The sequence below is a fragment of the Dreissena polymorpha genome, chromosome 1 (assembly GCF_020536995.1).
Source record: "Dreissena polymorpha isolate Duluth1 chromosome 1, UMN_Dpol_1.0, whole genome shotgun sequence".
Lineage (NCBI taxonomy): Eukaryota > Metazoa > Mollusca > Bivalvia > Myida > Dreissenidae > Dreissena > Dreissena polymorpha.
This window is the reverse complement of record NC_068355.1, coordinates 102,265,370-102,290,383: the sequence shown is the minus strand read 5'-3', so window position 1 is coordinate 102,290,383 and position 25,014 is coordinate 102,265,370. Positions and strand designations below refer to the sequence as shown.

Genomic DNA, 25,014 nt, shown 5'->3' with positions numbered 1-25,014 from the left:
AACATCAAATAAATTATATCATTTCATGTATTCCCATCAAGGAATACAAATCATAAAAAAATAGACTAACTTACCCTTCCCTATAACAGTATACCTTCAAAAACATTACAAAAGGTTACAATGTTTATTATAAAATGCACACATTGAGATTTCTGTTCATCATATATGGTTTAACTTTATTTTAGAATATTATATATGCAACATATCTCCTAACAAGAGCTGTGTTTGTGAAAAACAATGCCCCCTAATGCGCCTTGAGGCCACATGGCAGCTATTTTAGAAAAAAATTACCTTTGACCTTGAAGGATGACCTTGACCTCTCACCACTCAAAATGTGCAGCTCCATGAGATACACCTGCATGCCAAATATCAAGTTGCTATCTTCAATATTAGAAAAGTTATGACCAAGGTTAAAGTTTTGGAACAGACAGACACATACAATGACAGAAAGACAGACAGACAGACAGACAGGCCAAAAACAATATACCCATGATCATTCAATACGGGGGCATAAAAATGCGTACCAGTGAATGTTTCATTTTTCAATAAATAAATACATGTAATCAGTTAACAGATTTTGAATATCGGTGGAAATCACGTGAAAGACTTTCAAGGAAGATAGCCCCATACAGATACTAAGAGGACTATCTAAAGCAGCTCAACACCCACAGAGTGACCTTAACAATGAACGCAACTTAATCAATGAATGTATGTTGATTTGAATCCTAAGCAGCTAAGGATCATGATAAAATCTTATTGTCTTAAAAAGTAAATGTGTGTATGAGAAATGAGATGCATTATGCAAAAAGAATCTTGTGCCATTTGCGCTGTCTGGTCCGCAGCAACCCTCTCGGCTATAGAAGGTACCCTAAGTTGTGAGCTCTCATTAGTGGACAAGTACCTCCTGACCAAACTGCACAGGCTGGAATGGAGCTACATATGGCCAGCATAGAATATATGCGGTAAGTTTCCAATGCCATGAAAAAAGGCTGTATTAAGCATCATATTGTGATAAATCAACACCTGCTGATGGTAAAAACTATTAATTTCATTTTAATAAGAAAGATAAAAGTGAACAGAGCAAATAGGAAAATTTATTTCAAACATGAGACCAATCTCACAAACTACTTATAACATTCCTGAAGCCATGGTGAAAAAGTGTAAAGATGCCTGCTTATGAGTAAAACCGTTAAATTCATCCATAACAAAATAAACTTTCATTATTCCTGAATATTGCTTATACAGGCAATGTACAGCCTAAAACTTGTATAATTGTAAGTATCCCAACTACTCCTTACCTTAACCTTTTTAATTAACATAAAAATTTAACAACTTCTCATTGGTACTAATCATTCATAACAGTTTTAAACGGGGGACCGTTGCAATAAACATCGTAGAACACATTTACGATACGATACCTTTTTCGAAGACACATAATATTGCTAAAGTCCATATCATATGATCATAAATTTTCAGTACTTTATTAATTACATTGGCATCTCAAGCGCCAAATATATTTGACAAGCATGGCGAGCTAGTTCGTCTACTTATTAAGATTAAAAAATTCTCTCGTAAGTTAAAATTGTCGAACGATCGTTTATGAAACGGCCCCCAAGCACCTCGAACAAAAATATTTCCATGTGCAGATCACAATGGCTCTTCAATCACAAGTCTTTCCAGCCCTCAACCATATGCATTGTTAGGTCCTTGCCAAGCGTGAATCAAACAGTTTGTGTTCCTCCTTATCATTATCATCAGAGTCTGAATAATCACGGTATTCTGATGTACCGTTCTTGAGCAATTTTTTCTTTGGTTTTCCAAGATCGCCGAATATCTCATCTTCCTCGTCAGAGTCGTCAACGTTTAGTCGTCGGAAACCCACAGAGGAGTAGGGACTGGCTTTGCGATTACGAAGGCACATGATGGTGGTTATCACAAAAATCAGTAGGAGGACAATAATTGCTGAAAAAGAAATGAATAGATTGCATCATGGGAAAATTGGTCTTATGCCATATCCATCCAGTTGCACAGTCTAGTCAAGAGCTATTCTCAAGGGTTTATGGTCTGATAAGAGGTAACTCAAGAAAAATCTTGTGCCACCAGCATCACTCTAGACCAGCCTGTGCAATCGCGCAGCCTGTTAAAAAGATACACTCTACACCCAAAAGATATGCTCTCCACCCAAGTCGCCAAAAGTTTGTGGTGTGATAAGCACACAGGGTAGCCCCTAAAAGTTTGTGGTGTGATAAGCACACAGGGTAGCCCCTAACAAACTTTATTTTTCTGGAGACTTAAAATAACAAAACCATTAAGAAAACCAGACCTTACATCCAGTTTGGTACTTAATCAGATGATGATATATGTTAGTGGAATAAACTATAGATATGTGAATTATGTCAAAATATTAAAACATTCTAATTTCAAAGTAACAATTTGCGACATACAATCAACTAAACATAATAAACATAATTTCGATAACTTATTGTATAATATATTGTTAGTGTACATTTATAATAACAACAAGAGATGTGTTTGTCAGAAACACTATGCCCCCTACTGCGTCGCTTTGATTTATTATAAAAACAAGAGATGTGTTTGTCAGAAACACAATGCCCCCTATTGTGCCGCTTTGAAATAAAGTTGCAATATATCATTTGGCATGTTTAGAAATAATCTCCCTTTTAAAGCGTATTACTTCCCTTGGATTGTAATTTTTGACTTTTGACCTTGAATGATGACCTTGACCTTTCACCACTCAAAATGTGCAGCTTCACGAGATGCACATGCATTCCAAATATCAAGTTGGTATCTTCAATATTGCAAAAGTTATGGCCAATATTTAAGTTTTCTGACGGACACACAGACAGACAAACGGACTGACAGTTCAACTGCTATATGCCACCCTACTGGGGGCATAAAAAATTATCATTTGGCAGCGTCAGATAATTTTTACAAGGGAAGTAATATTTTTCAAAAGGGATATAATAAATCTATTACTTCCCATGTAAAAGTGATCTGTAGCTGCCTAATGATAATTTTTTTATGCCACCAGTAGGGTGGCAAATAGCAGTTGAACTGTCAGTCCATATAAATAAAAATTATATTCCTTTAAAGCTTATTACTTCCCTTGATTTTCTTTTACCTTTGACCTTGAAGGATGACCTTGAAGGATGACCTTGACATTTCACCACCTTTAATGTGCAGCTCCATAAGATACACATGCATGCCAAATATCAAGTTGCTATCTTTAATATTGCAAACGTTATGGCCAATATTAAACTTTTCGGACGGACTGACGGATGGACAGTTCAACTGCTATATGACACCCTACCGGGGGCATAAAAAACTATATCTGCAAACTAAATCTACAGTTTGAACTCATCATATATACAAACTGGACTTGCTGAATGCCCCAGTACTCACCAACGCCAAGCACAAGGAATGTGTGCGTGTAGCCCTCCTCCACTTCAACAATAGGAAGTATCAAGGTGAGCTCAGCTGTCTCGAATCCCTTCTCTACGGTCAATTTCTGCAAAATGAATGGCAATTGTGTGGGAAATTATCAGAATTGTGGGGAGCTTGAAACTGAAAATTCACTATGTTGCAAAATCTCAAAGATTTAAAGTCAGAAACTGTGTACCATAATCATGTACAAAACAAGCAAATTCGTTGAATTGATACATTTTGTATCCCCCGCCAAATAACTTCTGGACACAAATATTTCTGGATGGATGGACAATGTCAACATCATCATCTTATCCATGTATATACTCATACCAAGTTTCAATGAAATCCGTCAAAGCACTTCCAAGATATGGCTCTGGACACACATAAAAAGCATTTTTTTAAGATACAAAGGGCCATAACTCCGTTATTATCCAATGGTGTACAATGCCATTTGGTGTGCATCATCCTCTTATCCATATATATACTCATACAAAGTTTCAATGAAATCCGCCAAAGCACTTCCAAGATATGGCTCCGGACACAAAAGTGCCAGACGGAAAGACGGAAGGACGGACAACCCCAAAACAATAATTAGGGTTGTTTAGGGGTTAGAAGCCTGAAGGCAAAAACTGCACCATGTTGCCAAAGCTCCATTTCTAGAGTAAACTAATTTAAGAGATATAGATACATCCAGCAAATGCCATAGTTTGATGAACATCTTTGAAAAGTGTGATGCTAATGCCTTCTAAACTCTATGTCTTTTATTTGGGAAAATATGACAGCATGTCAGTAACAATAGGGCCGTAGATGACTCACCAATGTAATGAGCAAATGGTCTTTGACCCCAGGAGCAAAACAAACTTTGCAGAGAATCACAAAACGATGGACCACACCAATTATTAAACCCCAAACCCAAGCAGTTTAGGAGACGATTATTAAACTTATTTACTACAAAACTCTATATAAATCATGTGACAACTTGGGTGTCGCCAATTTCCACCCAACCCCCGGTGTGAACTATGTACCCATATGTGGTGTCACTTACTAAATAGTTAAAGCAGAGGGCTTTGTTAATTCTGATACAAATACTTTTCATGTTAAATTAAATACATAACACAAAAAAAATCATGTAAACCCCATGGCATGGTTAGTTTCAATCCCAAAGGCATGACTTTAACAAACTTCTTTAGGAACAACAATAAGTTTGTTACATGCATATAGTACCTAACCAGTGTGCCATGCAGTTTCAGAGAACATTATAAAATATTCCACTGAATACATATAAGGAAAACAAGAAACCCCAGGAGCCAATGTTCACCCTATGAGCATAATTTGAACAAACCTTGAAAAGGACCACCATACAATTTTACAACCAAAATAATTTACACATATAAAGAAAACAAGTAACCCAAATAGGACATGATTTTTATTCAATTTAGTAGAGGAGAACCACATAATGTTTAACAACACAAATTAAACACCTGAGAATTGCACTTACAGAGGAGAAAGTTTTTATTAACTATATTTGTCTAATTTGATTACATTACCTTTGCAACGTGATCAGTTTTGAACCCTGGTGCATTACTTCAAAAACCTTATTCGAGGCCCACAACACAATGTTCACATCAAATATTAAACCCATGACTCATGCAGTTTCAGACGATTTTCAAAGTTTGTATTTTTTAAATATTGTTATCTCTAATAATCTGTTTATCAATTGGGTGGAAAGTTTTGAACAACTTTGAATTATTGTGTAGTTTTGTAAAAAGGTTTAACCCATTTATGCCTAGCGTCTAGGAAAAAAGGTCTTGGCAAACTACGTAGACCCAGATGAGACGCCGCATGATGCGGCGTCTCATCTGGATCTGTGCTGTTTGCTCAAAGGAATTTCTGTAAGAAATATTCTTAATATAAAAATTAATATACTAGACATCTCTAATTTTGGAAATAAATTTGTCCAATTTAGAATGATGGAAGAGTCCACAAGGCATAAATGGATTAAATCAAAATATGTTCAAATCTTTCTTTCAGAGTATGCAATTATAAATATATACGTCTTCAACCATGTCTTGAAAAACAAACTATACAATGACATCTACCTCACCTTTTTCAGAGGCTCATAACCAGGCAAGGTCACTGTGACCTCGTACTGACCCGGGACAAGGTAGACCCAGAACCGAGCCTGCTCATCCACACTGTGGATGTGTCCTGACCCTGTGATGGTGATAGACGCGTTAGGCAGTGGCTCCTTCTTGAAGTTCAGGACCACGCCATGGAGACCAAGGCGTCCCTGCAAGCAAAATGAGCTGGGAAAACTTGGCTTAATCAATGTAAGTTAAGTGTCATACCAGATGAGCCTGTGCAGTCCACAAAGGCTTTTATATATTTTTTTGGTAAAAGAAGTCTTTTCAAAATGATAATACAGTGTAGGTGGAAAGTGTTTCAGTCATTAGTCTAAGAATTTAAGAAAAATACAAGATTTACAAGATTTAAAAGTTTATCTCTTTCAGTCTGCCACCAGATGAAACCAGTATACCTGTATCAACCAGTGGCCTGATAAAACTGCCTTACCTGTTGGAGCACGCTGATGACAACCAGTGGCCTGATAAAACTGCCTTACCTGTTGGAGCACGCTGATGACAACCAGTGGCCTGATAAAACTGCCTTACCTGTTGGAGCACGCTGATGAGAGACTTCCTGTTCTGCTTCCAGATGTCCAGGAGGTCGGCAGGGCCGGGGTACTTACAGCAACTCAGGTATACAGACACCACCGCAGTGTGCAAACTGTCATACATGTAGTCCTGCAAAAGTCCAGACATTGGAAGAAACTACTTTTAGTAGTCATGTTCATCTATTCAATGGAAGGCTGTTATTTAAGTCAATTTCAAACCGTTATTTTAGCTGGATGACTAAATACTAACTAAATTGCCCATGGCATTACGTTTGGTTGTTTTGTTCAATTTTAATGTTTTTGAGCTCATTGAGAGGTCACTGCATATAGGCCTGTTATTTTTCCAAAGCCTGCTGTATAACCATGAGTCCATATTCAGTCAGGATTTTATTAAGGAATATGATTACTAAATAACATAGCTAACCTGCAGGTGTTCTTCGTTTTTACCCCAGAAAATTTTGATTAATCCAATTGTTGGAGATTTCTCATAAAAGTGTTAACTGTCAACTGTCACAATATAAATGTCCACACATCAGATGACCAAAAACTTAAGGGATGATCCATTGTATAGCCAGATCACACTGGCACCAGAACTCAGGGGTCGTAAGATTGATGTCCCGCTTCCAGTCTTACTGACATGCATCATTAAGCAAGAGATGTGTTTGTTAGAAACACAATGCCCCCTACTGAGCCACTTTGAAGCCATATATTTGACATTTGACCTTGAAGGATTACCTTGACCTTTCACCACTCAAAATGTGCAGCCCCTTGAGATACACATTCTTGCCAAATATCAAGTTGCTATCTTCAATATTGCAAAAGTTATGAGCATGGTTAAAGTTTTGGGACAGAATGACAGACAGACAGGCCAAAAACAATATTAGTATATTGTTATATAATATTATATCAATCGATCTGGGGGCATAAAAATGGGTCTTAATGTCAAACGCGGCCCGTTGCTCAAGACAAGTCTGCATATTTGAGTAAGAACCTTATAAACAATTATGAAAGATGCAACTCAACTTGTATTTGTATAAGACATTAAACCAGGGAACTGTGCACTAGGTGCATCACACCAAGGAACTGTGCACTAGGTGCATCACACCAAGGAACTGTGCACTAGGTGCATTGCACCAAGGAACTGTGCACTAGGTGCATCACACCAAGGAACTGTGCACTAGGTGCTATGCACCAAGGAACTGTGCACTAGGTGCATCACACCAAGGAACTGTGCACTAGGTGTATCATACCAAGGAACTGTGCACTAGGTGCATCACACCAAGGAACTGTGCACTAGGTGTATTGCACCAAGGAACTGTGCACTAGGTGCATTGCACCAAGGAACTGTGCACTAGGTGTATTGCACCAAGGAACTGTGCACTAGGTGCATTGCACCAAGGAACTGTGCACTAGGAGCATTGCACCAAGGAACTGTGCACTAGGTGCATTGCACCAAGGAACTGTGCACTAGGTGTATTGCACCAAGGAACTGTGCACTAGGTGCATTGCACCAAGGAACTGTGCACTAGGTGTATTGCACCAAGGAACTGTGCACTAGGTGCATTGCACCAAGGAACTGTGCACTAGGTGCATTGCACCAAGGAACTGTGCACTAGGTGCATTGCACCAAGGAACTGTGCACTAGGTGCATCACACCAAGGAACTGTGCACTAGGTGTATTGCACCAAGGAACTGTGCACTAGGTGCATCACACCAGGGAACTGTGCACTAGGTGCATCACACCAAGGAAGTGTGCACTAGGTGTATTGCACCAAGGAACTGTGCACTAGGTGTATTGCACCAAGGAACTGTGCACTAGGTGTATTGCACCAAGGAACTGTGCACTAGGTGTATTGCACCAAGGAACTGTGCACTAGGTGTATTGCACCAAGGAACTGTGCACTAGGTGTATTGCACCAAGGAACTGTGCACTAGGTGTATTGCACCAAGGAACTGTGCACTAGGTGCATCACACCAAGGAACTGTGCACTAGGTGTATCATACCAGGGAACTGTGCACTAGGTGCATCACACCAGGGAACTGTGCACTAGGTGTATCATACCAAGGAACTGTGCACTAGGTGTATTGCACCAAGGAACTGTGCACTAGGTGCATCACACCAAGGAACGGTGCACTAGATGCATTGCACCAAGGAACTGTGCACTAAGTGCATCACACCAGGAACTGTGCACTAGGTGCATCACACCAAGAAACTGTGCACTAGGTGCATCACACCAAGGAACTGTGCACTAGGTGCATTGCACCAAGGAACTGTGCACTAGGTGCATCACACCAAGGAACTGTGCACTAGGTGTATCATACCAAGGAACTGTGCACTAGGTGCATCACACCAAGGAACTGTGCACTAGGTGTATTGCACCAAGGAACTGTGCACTAGGTGCATTGCACCAAGGAACTGTGCACTAGGTGTATTGCACCAAGGAACTGTGCACTAGGTGCATTGCACCAAGGAACTGTGCACTAGGTGCATTGCACCAAGGAACTGTGCACTAGGTGCATTGCACCAAGGAACTGTGCACTAGGTGCATCACACCAAGGAACTGTGCACTAGGTGTATTGCACCAAGGAACTGTGCACTAGGTGCATCACACCAGGGAACTGTGCACTAGGTGCATCACACCAAGGAACTGTGCACTAGGTGTATTGCACCAAGGAACTGTGCACTAGGTGTATTGCACCAAGGAACTGTGCACTAGGTGTATTGCACCAAGGAACTGTGCACTAGGTGTATTGCACCAAGGAACTGTGCACTAGGTGTATTGCACCAAGGAACTGTGCACTAGGTGTATTGCACCAAGAAACTGCGCACTAGGTGTATTGCACCAAGGAACTGTGCACTAGGTGCATCACACCAAGGAACTGTGCACTAGGTGTATCATACCAAGGAACTGTGCACTAGGTGCATCACACCAGGGAACTGTGCACTAGGTGTATCATACCAAGGAACTGTGCACTAGGTGTATTGCACCAAGGAACTGTGCACTAGGTGCATCGCACCAAGGAACGGTGCACTAGATGCATTGCACCAAGGAACTGTGCACTAAGTGCATCACACCAGGAACTGTGCACTAGGTGCATCACACCAAGAAACTGTGCACTAGGTGCATCACACCAAGGAACTGTGCACTAGGTGCATTGCACCAAGGAACTGTGCACTAGGTGCATCACACCAAGGAACTGTGCACTAGGTGTATCATACCAAGGAACTGTGCACTAGGTGCATCACACCAAGGAACTGTGCACTAGGTGTATCATACCAAGGAACTGTGCACTAGGTACATCAAACCAAGGAACTGTGCACTAGGTGTATCATACCAAGGAACTGTGCACTAGGTGCATCACACCAAGGAACTGTGCACTAGGTGTATCATACCAAGGAACTGTGCACTAGGTGCATCACACCAAGGAACTGTGCACTAGGTGCATCACACCAAGGAACTGTGCACTTGGTGTATCATACCAAGGAACTGTGCACTAGGTGTATTGCACCGGGCAATTTAACGCTCAAGGTCATCTATGGAACATAACATCTCCTGCGCCTAACACTATCCCCGGAACCTTACTAGTTCTCAGATGAAATGATCCTATAGGAGATTACTGGTGCACTCTATAATCATGTATCACACACCACAACAGTTGAGCATGTCTTACCATGAGACTGCCTGCATGCCTGTGATATGTAGAAGCTTCTGCAATAGCCATCTCTCTAGCTTCACCTCCTGTGAAATAAAACAACAACCAGTGTGTCAAATATCCAATTAATCTCAAATCATTGACAGTTTAAATAAGCATTCATGCAAATAAGCTATTGCAATATTTGATGATACTTTAAATCATATTCCTTCAAGACTGTTAATTTTTCATTAAACAAGAGGGCCAAGATGGCCCTAGTTCGCTCACCTGAGAGGAGTCGGTTCATTTAATCTTTACAAAACGTCAAACTTGACCTAGATATTGTCCAGACAAACATCTTGGTCAAGTTTCATCATAATTTAACCAAAACTCTGGCATATGGAGTGATTTTGTTTTTGTCAGATTTGACCTGGTGACCTATATTTTGAGTTGACCCCCCTTACCAAACATCAAACTTTGCTTACAAAAATAAATATTATGACCAAGATTCATAAAATCTGAAACAAAATTGTGACCTCTAAAGTGTTTACAAGGATGTTGTATAATATAATGAAAATTTGGACAATCTAAAGGCAATAATTATGGCATTAATTATGTGATATATATAAAACCAATCTTTTCACCAAGTTTCATGATGATTGAGCAAAAAATGTGACTTCAAGAATGTTCACAAGCTTTTTTTACAATAAAAATATGAGAAAACTGCCCCCCCCCCCCTGGCAGCCATGTTATTCAACTGACCGGAACTATTTTCAAACTCAACTCTCATATCAAGGAAACAAATGTTCTAACCAATTTTCATGAAAATTGGGCCAAAAATGTGACTGCTAGTGTTCACATGTTTTCACTTTATACATATAGAGAAAAATGACCCGCCCACTGACGGCCATGTTTTTTCACCGATCTGGACCATTTTCAAACACGTCCGAGATATCAATAAAACCAATGTTTTGACCAACTTTCATGGTGACTGGGCAAAAATTGTGACTTCTATACTGTTTACAAGGTTTCTCAATAGCCAAATAAGGAAAACTGCCCCCCCCCCCCCAGCAGCCATATATTTCAGCTGACCGGTACCATTTTCGAACTCAACTCTCATATCAAGGAAACAAATGTTCTGACCAAATTTCATGTAAATTGGGCAAAAAATGTGACTTCTAGAGTGTTCACATGTTTTCACTATATACATATAGAGAAAAATGCCCTGCACACTGGCGGCCATGTTTTTTCACCGGTCTGGACCATTTTCGAACTCGTCCGAGATATCAATAAAACCAACGTTTTGACCAACTTTCATGATGATTGAGCAAAAATTGTGGCTTCTAGAGTGTTAACAAGGTTTCTCTATAGCCAAATAAGGAAAACTGCCCCCCCCCCCCCTGGCAGCTATGTTATTCAACTGACCGGAACCATTTTCGAACTCAACTCTCATATCAAGGAAACAAATGTTCTGACCAAATTTCATGAATATTGGGCCAAAAATATGAATTCTAGAGTGTTCACATGTTTTCACTATATACATATAGAAAAAAATGCCCGGCCCACTGGCGGCCATGTTTTTTCACCGGTCTGGACCATTTTCGAACTCGTCCGAGATATCAATAAAATCAACATTTTGACCAACTGTCATAATGATTGGGCAAAAATTTGGGCAAAAATAAAGACTTTTAGGGTTTTTACAAGGTTTCTCTATAGCCAAATAAGGAAAACTTCCCCGCCCACTGGCGACCATGTTTTTCAATGGACCGGAACCACTTTTGAACTCAACTAACATATCATTAAGACAAACATTTTGACAAAGTTACATGAAGATTGGGCATGAAATGTGACTTCTACAGTGTTTACAAGTTTTTTCTTTTTTTTGACCTAGTGACCTAGTTTTTGACCCAGCACGACCCAGTTTCGAAATCGACCGAGATTTTATTGAGACAAAGCTTCTGACCAAGTTTCATGAAGATCGGACAATAAATGTGGCCTCTATAGTGTTTACGAACAAATGTGTACGGACGACGGACAGACATACGACGGACAAAGACCGGTCACAAAAGCTCACCTGAGCAATCGGGTAAGCTTATTAAAAATAAGAAGAAAATAATGTCTCCATGTACCTGATAAATGCACTTTTTGTACTAAAGTATGTTGAAGGGACTTAAACAAATAGTTGTTGGCATGATGTGTAGTTTTTTATTCAATCTGTTTATCATGAATACACATGTCTTACACTTTTTTAATGTGTGACAAGTTAAAAAATTGTCAATTTGTCAATCTTTGAAAGTTGGAAGATTGTCACATTGTCACACTTTGAAAAGGACCCTTTCACAAGGCTGCACTTGTTTGTCTTTTAACCCTTTACCAATCAAAAACGCACTTTAATGCAGTTGAAGTCCTTTAGAAAATGAAATTAGATTACAGTCCTTTCTTAGTATATTCAAGTTTGAAAGGCTTCATTTCCAACCCTAAGATATTGATGACTAGCAAACAGCATAAAACCTGAACAGTCTGCAAGTTACTTGCAGCTGTTCTGGTTTTAAGCTGTTTGCACATAGCTATTTTCACTTTGCTTCTAAGTGGGAAACTGTTAATAAAACACCTTAACTCTTCCAGTGCTGGAACCGAATTTTAAGGACCTTTGCAAACAGTTTGGATCCAGATGAGATGCCACAGAACGTGGCATCTCATCAGGATCCAAACTGTTTGCTAATCTGATAGTATTCTTTGAAAAAAAATCAAAGAAAATGCTAATTTTAGAAATTCAGCAGACAACATTTTTGCAGAAGACAAATTTCCCAGCATGCAAAGGTTTAAGTGTTATCATTATGTACACATTTACCCTTGGAGGTGTTGCACTTCAACTGCCCTGTGCTCAGCTCAGGATGGCTGGTGGTGTAGGACATACCGAGATTGATCAGCGTGGATCGGTCCACATCAGACAGGGGGGCTAAGGAAGATTCAGTAATTGGTCAAATAGGCTTCATTCTTAGACACATTGACACATTATCTTTATTATTTGTGTGTTTTATTGATACATATTCAACTTTATATTTAAGATCCACAAATTCAATAAACACATACAAGGGAATATTTTTCTTGCATTAGTTAGTGAAAATTGATCTTAGTAAAATGAACAATGAATTCTGAAAATTTGAATACTCTTTACGATCTGTCAGACTTTAATTTTAAATTATTCTAAATCAAGTTTACAATTTTTACAATAACCGGTAAGTTTACAATTTTTATTTGCTTTATAGCAGTTCATCCAGTAAAAAGAACAATTTTCTAGTTATCAACGCCAAGAAAACATATGCAAAACTTTAAAAGATCAAAATAAAAGCAAATTTGAAAGAAATAGACCAACGTCCTGATAATTTAACAAAAATGTTAAGAATCAAGTCATGCTAATGTCACCAAAATCATAAGCAGTGAACAAAGACCAGACAACAGTATCAAATACTTGTAGCCAGTAAAAAGGCCAAGATAATATCAAATAAAGAATTTTTTGGCGAGCTAGAAACAAACTGCAAGAACTGTGTGTCAGTACAACACTTGTTAAGCCCTATTTACCAGGTGTAGTGTGGTGTGGGTAGAGGACCATAAAGTCTCCGCCCCGCAGGATCACGGTGACCGTGGGGTTGACAAGCTTCCTCAGTCGCTCCATCACCAGATGGGTCTCCTGCTCCATATTGGATGTCAGGGAACTGCCTGGGGCTGCGGTGGACAAACACACAGCACAGGTACTTGGAATGTTTCTTATTCGGATTTTTAAAGGTTTCCAACAGCATTTCATTCCAATCACATTGGTCTATCAACCAACTCACACTTCCCCCGAGTCGTCTGATTTACCAGTACAATGTGCAAGTAACAGACAACTGCCGTACTTGAATTAGAGGAAGAGGAACAGTCAGAGAAATGAGTCGCTTTCGTGTCATCCCAGATTAGCCTGTGCAGTCCGCACAGGCTAATCAGGGACAACACTTTCTGCCAAAATTGGATTTTTGCTAAGAAGAGACTTTTGTTTAACGAAAAAATGTCATAAAAGCGGAAAGTGTCGTCCCTGATTAGCCTGTGTGGATTGCACAGGCTAATCTGGGATGGCACTTTAGGCACATGCATTATGCCCAGTTTTCTCGGAACACGGCTCAAATAATCTCATGACTTCTCCCTACAAAAGTCATGTTGCTGAGCTGGCCAGCACGAGACTACTTGTAAAAGAATATTAAAATGATTGGACAAATAAAAATCATTACTTTGTTGAAGAAACCAATTTCTGCTCCAAAATTAAATATAATGTAATTCAATTGTCAAAATCTACAGATAGCGATAAAACTTAGTGCCATGTTAGGCCTCCTAAATAAAAACATACACATTGTGTTTGAAATCCTTGAAATATATTATATATATATATATATTGAAAAACACAATTAGCTTATTTGTGAGCATAATTATAAACAACTTAACTAATGAAACTAATGATACATAGCTGGAAAAATTAGAAAAGCACTTCAAATCTTTCAAATTGATCAGCATTAAAATATTGTTTATTTAAAAATGCATAAACAGTACACTTCCAATAAGAATTAACATAAAAGTCTCCACAGAATATTTTGAAAAAAAAAAGCAAAACACAAACTCATTATTTTCATGGCCTCTTTAGAATTTGATCATGGATTAACAATCCCCTGCGTTCAATCCAGTCCGCCAGTCATACCTATGAATGTCTGATCCAGATCAACGTTGTTGGCGTTGAGGTGCCCTCTCACACTGTCACAGTTTCCTGGCTCTGCAATCTGCAGTCCGTCTGGGTTCAATGTAGGAATGATGTGAATACGAGAGTTCTCCAATATCTGAAACAGAATAGCATATTTTAAGCAATCATGTAATAGAAAATATGCTTTTTGTTGCTTTCCTTTAAGTAACTATAGAAACTTGCCTATTATAAGTGGCCTTTTATAATTATAAAGTATCAAATCAGGGGGTATTCAACAAAATTAAATAAACTGCTGCGCCATGAGCGCATGATACGCCCGTCGTTCGCCAATGAAGTAGTAAGGTAATAAATAACCCTTTGAATCATTTTTTTACTTCAGTTTATTTAATGAAATCACGAAATTTTGACGAACAAAGTCGCATAACTCTGGAACGACAATTCAGAATTCCGTCAAAAATGAAAGGGGATCAGGGTTTATGAATATTAAGATTGTGTTAAAATTTGAAAAAAATCCATCGAAGGATATTTGAGCTACGGTAGGACATTCAATGAAATCACGAAATTTTGACGAACAAAGTCCCATAACTCTGGAACGACAATTCAGAATTCCGTCAAAAACGAAAGGGGATCAGGGTTTATCAATATTAAGATTGTGTTGAAATTTGAAAAAAATCCATCGAAGGATATTTGAGCTACAGTAGGACATTCAATGAAATCACGAAATTTTGACGAACAAAGTCCCATAACTCTGGAACGACAATTCAGAATTCCGTCAAAAACGAAAGGGGATCAGGGTTTATCAATATTAAGATTGTGTTAAAATTTGAAGAAAATCTGTCAAAGGATATTTGACGTAGCGTACGACATTAACAGACGGACGGACGGACGGACGGACGGACAGACGGACGGACAGACGGACGGACAGACGGACAGACGGACGGACAGACGGACGCGGGGTATACCATAATACGTCCCGTCATAGACGGGCGTATAAAAATCTTACAGCAATGATTTCATTAATATTTGATAAAATTGTGTATTAAATAGAGAAGTGTTCACACTGAATGTAACGTTTAAGAAAAACAAACTATAGCAAAAAAGAATTATGCAATACCCTTTTCCTTTTGCACCCAATCAGTCTCGGAGTGTTTAAAAAACAAAATTTGACAATCTTTAAGTTGAATATATTTTTTATAAGTTTAAATGCAAATTTAACCAACAGCATTGAAACCTAACTATTAAGTATTAGATGAACAGGGTGTGATTGAGGTGAAGTCTGAGCTCAGAAAAATTCTGTAGACTGATTTTGACTCCCCAAATCGTGTTTAAAGTGATATTGTTATGTACCTCTGCTTTGAGGTATACCGTTTTAAATACTTGAATACTTATAGCTTTCAAATAGCTGTTAATATAGTGTTACACTTGTTCCATCCGTTTTGAAATATGACACAAGTCGAATATAAGTGTTCAAACAATAATTTATTCGTGCGAAGATAAATATTTGCAATAAACAACCCGTTAGTGAGCAACAAAATGTAAGTTATTCTTAACCGCCAGCTTCCCGGTAATTATACTAGGGTAGTGTTTACACGAATTTACACATGTGACGCACAATCAGACAGTTCTGCGTTTGCGTTCATTCAGAATATATGTAAATAATACAATAAAAGTGTTAAAAACGCTTCCAAAAGGAGTATTACTTCTTGTAAACAATCTTCAATTCACTGGATTATTACTATAAAACGTATGTGATTACGACTTAAAGGTATTTACTTCGAAAAATGAATGACTGTCTCTCAACAAAAAAAACCGTCTATTTTAAATCTTAACTTTTGCTCAACTGTCAGCTATTTTGACTTATTGTTCAATACTGATGACCAAAATTGGACAGTGACCAAGATTCTGGGCAGTGACCAAGATTCTGGGAAGTGACCAAGATTCTAGTCATTAATGACCAGATTTCTGGGTATCAGTGACCAAAATTGGTCAGTGACGTGACTGACCAAAAAAAAAGAAAGTGTTGAAATGGATGGCTCACCTCTAGATAAAAGTTCTGGTGATGTTTAGATTATATAGACTCAGTTGTGTACATTTGTCAATTGTTTTATATAGTCACATAATGTCACCAGAATAGAATGAACAACTTAAAAGGCAGACAATTGAACAGGTAAGTGCAACTGTTACACCTGGGGTATATCAATATTATGGGCATTTTTTACTGTTGATTTGAGCTGAAAAGAATTAACAGGTCAAAAGTGTAAGTCGAAATGTGGTTACTGACTAATTATCTGCAACTCATCTTGCTACCAGTTGTTTATAAAAATATATTTTATATTATATATTTTACGTGACCCACCCAGTCCTGTAAGCCGAAATGATCCGTAAAACAAAATGGTGTCTTTGTGTCGTATAAACGAATCTGCACTAAAACTAAATTTAGGTTGACATTGTACATGCGTGATCAGTTGTCAAACAAAAGTACGGTTGATATTCAAATGCATTATTTTTCTCTTTCCGGGATATTGTTTTAGTATGTTGATGCTGCATTAACAAATATAAGTGTATATGAAGTGAAAACACCAAAAATAAACAACGGTTGCGATAGACCCCTATAAACTGTTAGATGCCCATAATATAACTTTAAATAAACACCATCTTAAACTTATAAACCAGATTTTATTATGAAAATCTTTTTAAAATCACTTAACATGTTATGCAAAGTCACCAGTATTATTTGTGATAAAAATCTATGTGTGTTCCTATCCCTGTAATCGATGACGGCAATCTTTCGTTTGAGCTCAATGCCTTTAAATTTTACAGGTCAACAATGTTACAGTGACCAACTTACGACAATTTAGCACAGTTTACATAGTTCAAGATTTTTTCACTGAATAGAATATGACTTCAGCCTTACCAAGACATTCGATCTTCCGTACTCATTCAGAAAGTGGTATCGCTTTTGCATTTATATCCACTGTTGTTTCTTCCCTTTCCCTTTTAATTTTGTTTTTCAATAATTTTTAAATCTCCGAGATTTTGTGAGATTCGTTCGTTCGAATTCACACAGGCCCTTTTGCAATCGAATCAGCAAGGAAATATGGAACACATTTTAAAAGACCTATTTTAATTGGAAGGTTGGGAAACGAAAGCCAATGACATCGCTTCTTTCAAAAAATGCTAAGACAGAATACCAGTGTAATATGCTGAAAGGTTTCGCAGGCCGAGGATTTTTCGGGCCTCTTATGAAAAACACCTGCGGATTCGGTCTAACTTTCATCAATTTTTTTTGAATTTACACAATTCACAGAAATGACCCGGGACAACCCGATCCGCGGAAAAATCACAACCCTGATGAAGACTTTGTCCAGCTTAAGCAAATCACACAACAATGACACCAAACTTGTCTAGCTGGCCACTCTGTCTCTTTGTAGCAGTACTCTGTACCATTTGTGAGCATAGTTATCTCTCATATACCACAGTATGGGTCTGACACAACAATCTTACATTTTTAATATTAAAGTCCTTATCAGCATTGGTGCACAGGTGTTCAGACAGCTGCATGCTCATCTCATACCCCACCCCTTCATCTCCATGGAGACCACCGACCAATAGGATCTCTGGGACATATTCCGTTGCCGCGGGACCAAGACTGATCATCCACATGTCTTGGCCCTTTACCGTCTTGCCAAGGCTGTAATAAAGTATCTGGCAGTTAATGACAATCCCATCATAAAGGGATTATACACAAATCACCATTGTCTGAAATATGTATTATTTTGAATTGCTAAGATAACTTGTAAAATACAGAACAAGCACAATTTTTTTTCATGAGGTCAATTTATGTTATATTAAAAAAGTATTGTGGTCATTTTTTTGTTTTATGGCAATTGATCTTTCATCATATTGCAACTATGAATTATTCTAAGTTTTGCTCATTGTCAGGGTGCAAGGAGAAAGCTTTCATAAACATTTTAATTCCACAAAGCAAGGTAATTTTGAATACATATAAAAATTTCATTTTCTGTACCACTTTGTTTTCAATATTAATTACAATAACTTTTCAAGACCACTTCAAGTTTAAAGAACATAATGTCTAGGTCTTGTCTGCCAGACAATCACATAAGTGCATTGATTATATACTAAAAATAAGTATTTAAACAACCTTATAATTAACACAATATCTATTTCTTTGAGATGAGGCATGAAAACGGTAGCTATACAAAACAAGAGATATGTTTGTCAGAAACACACTGCCCCCTATTGCGTCGCTTTGAAATAAAACTGCAATATATCATTTGGCAGGTTTAGTAATTATCTCCCTTTTAAAGCTTATTACTTCCCTTGGATTTGTTTTTTTAGGCCTTTGACCTTGAAGGATGACCTTGCCCTTTCACCACTCAAAATGTGCAGCTTCATGAGATAAAAATCAAGCCATAATATCATGTTGCGGTCTTCAATATTGTAAAAGTTATCACAAAACTTTAACCAAGGTTAAAGTTTTGGGACACACACACTATGAATGACAGACAGACAGACAGGCCAAAAACAATATACCCCCGATCTTTCGATCCGGGGGCATAAACAAAAACAGAATCTACAATGACTTGAACTGTATACCTCTCAGATGTCAGCCTGGTTGCACACATGCTGGTCAGGTTGGACATGAACCTCTGGAAGTCGCTGTACTGGTGGTACTTGAACCTGGAGACATCAAGGGAGAGAACCACCTCCTGAAGGTATGTGACCTTGAACCTCTCCACCAGGACTCGCTTTGTCAGTGTCTCATAACCTGGGCAACAGAGTCAGTGAGTGGACAACTAAGCCCTGTCACATACGCCCAAACTCATCCCATGTGGTATTCTAGCAAGTTTTCATCATCGATTGAAATGGGTTGACTCAGATGTTTAAGAGTGGGATCATAAAAATTGCACCTGCACAACTTTATAAGGTACATTGCATGAAGATGGACCGACAGAAAGAAAGATGTCCATGTTGATTCCAGAATACCCAACTCTTCTTTGTTATGCTGGTATGACTACAGGCTTATTATTTTTTACTAGATGTTCCTTTGTTGAATGAACTTGCATCCACTAAATATAGGATCTTGCATGAGTGGTTGTTTTGTATTGAATTTATTAAACGAGTCATCTAAATAAAGATAAAAACGAGGCTTGCCGAGATTTTATCTTTATTTAGATGACGAGTTTAATAAATTCAATACAAAATGACCACAAATCTAAGATTCTATTTATAACATGACCAACACATTTTCTCTGTATTTTATGCTCTTTTCACCTTTTTATTCACACTGTAAAAGAGTTTAACTGAAGAAATTCGCTGGAATAATGAGGTTATTGCGTCACAAAAATGACGTCATTTCACAGTTATATAACTAGTGTAATAACACCCATGTAATAAACAAAATTGAGCATTACGTTATTTCACTCTTGGAGCGTAGGTCATGTTATAAATAATGATACACTAAACTATACTTAACTATGCATTAAACATATTTTGTTCGGAAGGAAATAACAATGAGACATGAGTCTGCCAGAGTCGGTCCCTTTATAATCACAGAAAATGTAAAAGGAGGGCATCTTCCCAATACCTGGTGCTGATATTTCAATAATATGTGTTCCCTCTGTCAACAAAAAAAAGAACTCTCCCTTGTTAGTGACTGTATGAGTCTGCAGGTGCTGGTCTACTTTCACCTCCGCAGCAGAGAGTACTTCCCCTTTGGTGTTTCTGACCTTGCCATGGGCCCCTGTAGAGAATTTCAAGGTCATCTGAGAATTTCACAACAAAGAAGAAAATCATCCAATTGAAGACTGCATGTTGTAAAATGTATCAAGTTTTCAAATGTATTCTACTAATGATACGAGCCAAAAGTTATTCTTCTTTCATAAGCCCATCACTTAAATAGAAATATGTTTACATGTATATTGTATAATGACGATTTAATAAAATTAATGCCTTTTCCTTTATAATGTATTAAAAACAAAAAGTATTGAGGAAACTAGAAATGGCGCGGCAGAGGCCGACGCGTATCCCCACGCCGAATGTTTGACCTAGGTGTGCCCCAGGGTTGGGGCCATGCATAGCTGAGATTGACCGTATTGTCATAAGAGAAGTTCATCATCCATTAGAAGTGAATTGGTGTAGAAATGAAGAAGTTATAATAAAAGGCAATTTTGGGTGGGTGTGACATATGTGGGCAGGGCGCCCCAGGGTTGGTAATTGTGCCATGCATAGTTGAGATTGACCGTATTGTCATAAGAGAAGTTCAGTATCAATTTGAAGTGAATCGGTGTAGAAATGAAGAAATTATAGTAAAAGGCAATTTTGGGTGGGTGTGGTCTATGTGGGCGGGGCGCCCCAGGGTTGGTAATGGGGCCATGCATAGTTGAGATTGACTGTATTGTCATAAGAGAAGTTCAATATCAATTTGAAGTGAATCGGTGTAGAAATGAAGAAATTATAGTAAAGGCAATTTTGGGTGGGTGTGGTCTATGTGGGCGGGGCCCCAGGGTTGGTTATGGGGCCATGCATAGTTGAGATTGACCCTAATGTCATAAGAGAAGTTCAGTATCAATTTGAAGTGAATCCGTGTAGAAATGAAAAAATTATAGTAAATGGAATTTTTTGGTGGGTGTGGCCTATGTGGGCGGGCGCCCCAGGGTTGGGATTGGGGCCATGCATAGTTGAGATTGACCCTAATGTCATAACAAAAGTTCAGTATCAATTTGAAGTGAATCCGTGTAGAAATGAAAAAATTATAGTAAATGGAAATTTTTGGTGGGTGTGGCCTATGTGGGCGGGGCGCGCCAGGGTTGGGAATGGGGCCATGCATGGTTGAGATTGACCGTATTGTCATAAGAGAGGTCCAGTATCAATTTGAAGTGAATCGGTGTAGAAATAAAGAAGTAAATGTAAAATAACCTAAAAAAATGAGTGATAATTTCTGACGCGGCCCCACCCCAACCGCTATAACTTTTGACCCAGGGGTCAGATCAAAATTCCAAATAGTGCAGGGTCGCACATATGCTCATAGCTACCATGTGTGTAAGTTTCAAGGTTCTAGTGCTTTTAGTGTAGGAGGAGATAGTGGCCAGGACGGACGGACAGACAGACAGACAGATAGACGGACGGACGGACGGACGGCGGAGATAACCACAATATCCCCACCTTTTTTTCAAAAAGCGTGGGGATAATAATTTGAAATATGAAAGTGATATAGATTTTTTCTCCTTTTTAGGTCATTTTCAACAGTAAAGTACAAGACTCTTGTGACTAGTGACAGTGTCAAACAACAACACTTACATAACAATAGAAAGCCATATTTCAAATTTATCTGAAGACGAAAAATGTACCATACATACACTACAGACAAAACTGAGAACAGTGGTCAGGCAGGGGCAATGGCCCTAGTGACCATTGTCTACAATCAACCGCTGTTCTTGGATCACCACCAGATTGTTGATCAGTTAGTAGTTGTTCACACACAGTGTTAAACAAAGGCTCATTGCCAATAACTAAGCATAATAACATGAATAACTTCAATTGAATAATACAGAATAATATCTTATAAATTTAATTTCATACCTTTTTTTAAAATAAATCTATGATTTTAACAACCATACAACAATACTACAACAATAGTATTGTTGTTTACTCGTGCATCCGGTTTATTCAGTAAATCCAATGTTCATATTATATTGATTGGGAGATATATTTAAAATAAAGGTTGTCATGTGTCATTGACGTCAAGACCTGACCAGTATAAAAAGCAGATTCGCTGTCATAAACCGAAAGTACGGTATAACTGTCTTGTGCTCATTTAAAGAAAAAAGACGCCAACATCCTGTTAACATTTATTTAGTTTGCTATAAAAGTTGCAATTCTACATATGTCTGTTTTTCCTTAATAGACGATCACTTATCCTTTTATCCTTCTTATGACAACACTCGCCAGCTTAATGTTGTTCTTAACACCTTATAATGACGTTATCAGCAATAAAGATCTATTGACTTTGTCATGGGCTCATCCTTTATTGTTATGACTACAGCTGATATTGCTACTAAGACAAACTGTTATTGCTACTTGCAACTGTTCGTTTGCGTTCTTACTTTTCTCAACTCTAAACAACTGACTTGTGACCATTGTTCTCAGTTCAAAATTGACTTTCTTAGTGAAATACATGTATACTGGTCCTTGGCTGTTATGAACAATTGCCTGTTATTCTCAAGTGAAATGTAGTGTTTTTTGTCTGGGGGGAATTCAGACTGACTGTTGTCTGCAGTTGACCATTGTTCTCAGTTGACCGCCATGTCAGTTTCGACTGTTATCAGACTACATGTTTATTAAATTGTGTCTATTTTCTCAACATCCAGAGCATGAAACATGCATTTGATCATCAAATTTGTCAATATTTTGACATTCCATTACTGTAAGAAATGTTCTGATATGAATATGATAAGTCAGAGCCATATCAAGCACAAATGCTATGAAGACACACATGGTTTCCTGGTCTCATTAGCAGACAGAGTACCTTGTGACAGGACTGCCTGTATGGGTAAGCTGGTCTGGAACTATTCAGGACATGTGCAATAAGACCCATTTTTGCATGACGAGGCTCAGCCAGGTGCCCAGGCAATCTTTACAACATTCATAGGGCCCTTACGTGACCTACCTTGTGTGGAGGTACGCAGTAGCCTCATCATTGGGGTCATGGTGTTCATCCAGATCTCAGGGACCTTCTCAGGTTGGGGGTACTTGCAGCAGGTCATGTGCACCGACAGCTGAATACAAATGAGCCTTGTTCTGGGAAAACTGGGCTTAATGTATGTGCATTAAGAGTCGTCCTATACTAGCCTGTGAGGTCCAAAAAGGCTAATCCGGGACATTGCACAGGCTTATCTGGTATGACCCTTTAAGGATATGCATTAAGCCCAGTTTCCCAGAACAAGACTCAACTGATTTACCGTAGGTTTCCACATATAGCGCGCAGTGTTTTACCTCCAAAATTCAAATTAAAAAGCAGGTGCGCGCTATACATTGATACAACGCTATCCTGGCTGCTAAATTGGTAAAAAATATGTTGTGTAATCATAAATAATCAAAATGGCCGCCATGTTTTTTTCCAGAAAACTACCACCCTATAATCGTACAGACTGAGGGGTCGAAACAACAAGAAGTCGCTACTGGTAGATATGGATGCGGTAGAAGAAGTTTTGGTCAAAAATAAATTTGTTTGAATAAACTTGCGGACATTTCTTTGTTTGTGTTTACACTTCTTTATTGATGAATTTTGATGGGGATTGTTGTCGACATTCCGGAGAGCAGGCAAGGGTAGGTGCGAACGAGGTCTTTTTTTTGTGGGTAACGGTAGGTGTGAAAGGGGGTCATTTTGCACTGCTTAATTGGCAGATGTTATTGAGTTATATGTGCCATGTCTTGTTAAGATGCTAATTGACATTTGAGACACTAATTGACACTTGAGAACGTGAAGATATGCAATTGCATTTTGTGTGTATAAATATTGAACGTTCAACAGTGGTGTACCTCAACAACTCTATCCCCGTCTCCCATGCGACATTCAAATTTACCTGTAATGCCCATGCTTTCCCCGAGGAAAAATCACACGATGTACACTCATTCTTATTTTCTCACGTTTTTCACGAAATGCACGTGGACTGTTAATCTTTTGCTAGAAAATTACAAAATTGTGAGAAAACTATAGGGCTATGCAACCCATGCTTCTTGTCATAATGACGCTTCCTATTTTGAATGCTTAATTAAGCTTTCCAATGCCCCGGATTATTGGATTGTGCAAAAGTAAAATGGCGGCCATTTTTGGTTCGATTTGGTGGTTTTATTGTCTTTAAATATTTTTGTCTCCATTTTTGCATTTAAAAAACAGCCTGCGCACTATACACGGGAGCACGCGATACGTGGAAACCTACGGTACATTAAAGAATTGAAATGGCAAATTGTTTTTACCTGATTTGATGAAATTAAACTTGTTTTTTGCTGCAGTTGGTGTTGTATTATATATATGTAAATAATTTTCGTTACACACAGGTTTTGACAGTAAGTTTTATTACAAGAGTATTGGCATACAATGCTTTTGTTCACATGAACAAATACACATATTCAAATGCTTAAAGGATTGGACACATGCACAATCAAAAACAATGCATAATGCTCAAAAACGACATTTTATGAGATTGGTTAGTCATTACAAGGCAAACCTTTTAGATAAAACAAGAGCACTGCATAACAGGTGCCATGCTCGGCTGCGAAAGCTTGTCAAATTTTTTTTTTTTTTTTTTTTTAGATGTCACAGTGACCTTGACCTTTGACCTGGTGACCCAAAATGGGTGTGGCGAGTAGAACTCATCAAGGTGCATCTACATATGAAGTTTCAAAGTTGTAGGTGGAAGCACTTTGATTTTAGAGCCAATGTAAAGGTTTTAGCACTACGCAGGCGGTCAGTTGACAGTGGACGACGAGCAGGCTATGACAATACCTCGGGTTT

At 38.3% G+C, this 25,014-nt stretch overlaps 1 protein-coding gene across 6 annotated transcripts in view; it reads right to left on the bottom strand.

Annotated features, from left to right (window-relative positions):
* Positions 1 to 1,078: 1,078 nt before the first annotated feature.
* Positions 1,079 to 25,014, bottom strand: part of LOC127865161 (carboxypeptidase D-like) — a 66,151-nt gene continuing 42,215 nt past the window's right edge. For all 6 annotated transcript variants that reach the window (XM_052405070.1, XM_052405071.1, XM_052405072.1 and 3 more), the window contains 12 exons: positions 23,167 to 23,275; positions 20,086 to 20,241; positions 19,095 to 19,266; positions 17,982 to 18,168; positions 14,478 to 14,613; positions 13,334 to 13,477; positions 12,603 to 12,710; positions 9,791 to 9,858; positions 6,117 to 6,248; positions 5,552 to 5,737; positions 3,424 to 3,529; positions 1,079 to 1,962 (listed from right to left, as the gene is read on the bottom strand). In XM_052405070.1, the coding sequence (XP_052261030.1) occupies positions 1,700 to 1,962; positions 3,424 to 3,529; positions 5,552 to 5,737; positions 6,117 to 6,248; positions 9,791 to 9,858; positions 12,603 to 12,710; positions 13,334 to 13,477; positions 14,478 to 14,613; positions 17,982 to 18,168; positions 19,095 to 19,266; positions 20,086 to 20,241; positions 23,167 to 23,275 (1,767 nt within the window). In that variant the 3' untranslated portion in view covers positions 1,079 to 1,699. The remainder of the gene's footprint in view (positions 1,963 to 3,423; positions 3,530 to 5,551; positions 5,738 to 6,116; positions 6,249 to 9,790; positions 9,859 to 12,602; positions 12,711 to 13,333; positions 13,478 to 14,477; positions 14,614 to 17,981; positions 18,169 to 19,094; positions 19,267 to 20,085; positions 20,242 to 23,166; positions 23,276 to 25,014) is intronic.